We start from the raw sequence: 2,666 nt of genomic DNA, 5'->3' as shown, positions 1-2,666 counted from the left end.
TTTTTTTTTTTTTTTGCAGTTTTTGGCCAGGGCTGGGTTTGAACCCGCCACCTCTAGCATATGGGGCTGGTGCCCTACTCCTTTCCAGAGGTTCCCCCGCCCCTTCTCCCATTAAATCCTTATTCATGGTGTCATGGATTCACTACCTTTACCCAACCAACAAAGCCCTGCATCTCAAAATGTCCCTACCAATTATCTGGCATTATGGTAAATAGCAGTGGGAGCCTCACCATGTTGAGAATCATTAAGTGTAAGCTTACATATGACTTACCTACAATTTGCACTGACATTTTCTTCTATTTAGTCATTTGCTTCTTTGGGGTTAACGCGAATAGTTTACTGGTGCTGTGACAACACTCAGTCCTGCTGTCCTCTGATATCCTCTTCTATTCAGGAATTTTATTTTCTATTCTCTTTCCTTGACTTTCCATGTTGAAAGGGGACTGTGGAAGTACCACTCTCAGTTCTGAATGTGAACAAAAGCCCCTCTAACTATTTCTCTCCCTTCCCTGGCACAGAGTGTGGTCAAATTGCAACTACCCCAGAAGACGCACAGGAGGCAGAAGCTGGCTGGATCGAAGGGGCAGCCATCCTGTTCTCAGTGATCGTCGTGGTGTTAGTGACTGCCTTTAATGATTGGAGCAAAGAGAAGCAATTTCGGGGGCTGCAGAGCCGCATTGAACAGGAGCAAAAATTCTCCATTATCCGAAATGGTCACCTCATCCAGCTTCCTGTGGCTGAGATCGTGGTGGGTGATATCGCTCAAGTTAAATATGGTGAGAGCTCCATGGTTCTTGTGCTTAGACCACCATGACCACCACCCCACATTTGAAGGGTAGATCCTTTGGCATGAGAGGGCAAAGAATTGCTGAAAACCCAAAAAGATCCCAAATTGTCTTGGCTTCTACATTAGCATTTAAGGAAGTTATGGGAAGCAATTTCACAGAAAGCAGTAGCTGAAACCCTCCCCAATGATTGTCACACTTGTCCCTTGTGTGTCTTAGGGTTAAAAGTGTACAATATTCAAGCCATGGAAAGGTTTTTAGGAATTGGTAACAGTTTGAATTTATAATACCTGGGAAGGAGTCTTGTCCTGGGTTGTAGAGAGCTTTAGTTGTCTAATAAAGGCTTTCAGATACTCCCTGGGCCCTTGCTTGAATGGTACAGCCAATGGGAGCAACCTGAGATGGAGTGGAAGAAGTTGGAGGTCCCCACGCTTGGCCAGGCTCTCACTCACCCTCCTTCACTGTGTCCCCTTTCCTTTGTGTACTAGGTGACCTGCTACCTGCAGATGGGATCCTGATCCAGGGGAATGACCTGAAGATTGATGAAAGCTCTCTGACAGGAGAATCAGACCATGTCAAGAAGTCTGTGGAAAGTGACCCCATGTTGCTCTCAGGTACAGCCTCTGGCTACCAAAGTTCCCATTTTGTCTCTCCTCTCCTGGCCACAGGATCCAGACCCTTATTCTCTCTTCTGGCTCTATTCTATCTCCTTCCCTTGGGTTCAACTGGGGTAACAGAGTATTGGTAGGTGGAACACAGGGACATCCGTCAATCTAAATGAGTGGAGTGTTTTGTTTTGTTTGAGACAGAGTCTCACTTTGTCACCCTTGGTCAAGATCCATGGCAGCATAGCTTATAGCAACCTCAAACTTTTGGGCTTAAGCAGTCCTTCTGCCTTAGCCTGCCAAGTAGCTGGGACTACACGTGCCTATCACAACACCCAGCTAATTTTTCTATTTTTAGTAGAGATGGGGTCTTGCTTTTGCTCAGACTGGTGAACTCAGGTGATCCACCTGCCTCGGCCTCTAAGAGTCCTTGGATTACAGGTGTGAGCCACCATGCCCAGCCCCAAATGAGATTTTCCATGAAACAAATGCTGTGAAGGCATTGAGGGGTCTACTGGTTGTGTGGGAAGGGGGCAGAGGAAGGGTTTACCCTAAAATAGTTAGATACATTTTCCTCGTTACTACCAATTTGCTTGGTCTGTTTTAAATGGGCCAAATCTTTTCCTACTAGGCTAAGTATATCATTATCCGGCAGTAGGGGATTATTTTTTTCTTCTAAGTTTGTGTTAGTTAATCAGGGCTAAGTATTAATAAAAAAATCTAGAAACACTCCTTTCCATCTTCTCCTTTTCTATATAGGAACCCATGTCATGGAAGGTTCTGGCCGGATGGTAGTGACTGCTGTGGGTATCAACTCCCAGACTGGAATCATCTTTACTCTGTTGGGGGCCAATGAGGGTGAGGAAGAGGAGAAGAAGAAGAAAGGTAAGGGGTATCCAGAATGAGATTCTTTTCCCTCTCATCCTAATGGAGAAACAAGGAAGCAAGGAAACAAATCTGGATGGAAAGCCTGGTTGGAAGAATCTTCTAGAATGAAGAAAGAAGATATCCAGATATCCATACTCCTTGCTGAGATAAAGATATAAACCCTGGCTCCCCAGGGAGCTTGATGAAAACCAAATCCTGGCTCTAGGCTCCCAAATCAGGGTGAATTTGAGCCTCAATGTTTGTGTCTATTAGTGAGTTACAAAGGGATGAGTTATAAAGCTTGCCCAGAAAAGAGCTGGCTAGGCGCTCTAGCACAAAATGCCCTCTACGTACACCTCCTCCCCCTAGTTTCTTCCTCAAAATGGAAGAGTAAATGAACCATCAAGAC

The 2,666-nt window shown here is 45.2% G+C and overlaps 1 protein-coding gene across 1 annotated transcript in view; it reads left to right on the top strand.

The window, feature by feature from the left end:
- ATP2B4 (ATPase plasma membrane Ca2+ transporting 4) overlaps nucleotides 1–2,666 on the top strand; it is a 107,080-nt gene that overhangs the window by 70,141 nt on the left and 34,273 nt on the right. Inside the window, exons 4-6 of the mRNA XM_003792250.2 lie at nucleotides 519–776; nucleotides 1,274–1,399; nucleotides 2,150–2,275. Of these exons, the coding sequence (XP_003792298.1) occupies nucleotides 519–776; nucleotides 1,274–1,399; nucleotides 2,150–2,275 (510 nt within the window). The remainder of the gene's footprint in view (nucleotides 1–518; nucleotides 777–1,273; nucleotides 1,400–2,149; nucleotides 2,276–2,666) is intronic.

The sequence above is a fragment of the Otolemur garnettii genome, unplaced genomic scaffold (genome assembly GCF_000181295.1).
Source record: "Otolemur garnettii isolate 467f Iridium unplaced genomic scaffold, OtoGar3 scaffold00055, whole genome shotgun sequence".
Classification (NCBI taxonomy): domain Eukaryota; kingdom Metazoa; phylum Chordata; class Mammalia; order Primates; family Galagidae; genus Otolemur; species Otolemur garnettii.
This window is presented reverse-complemented; position numbering and strand designations above follow the sequence as displayed.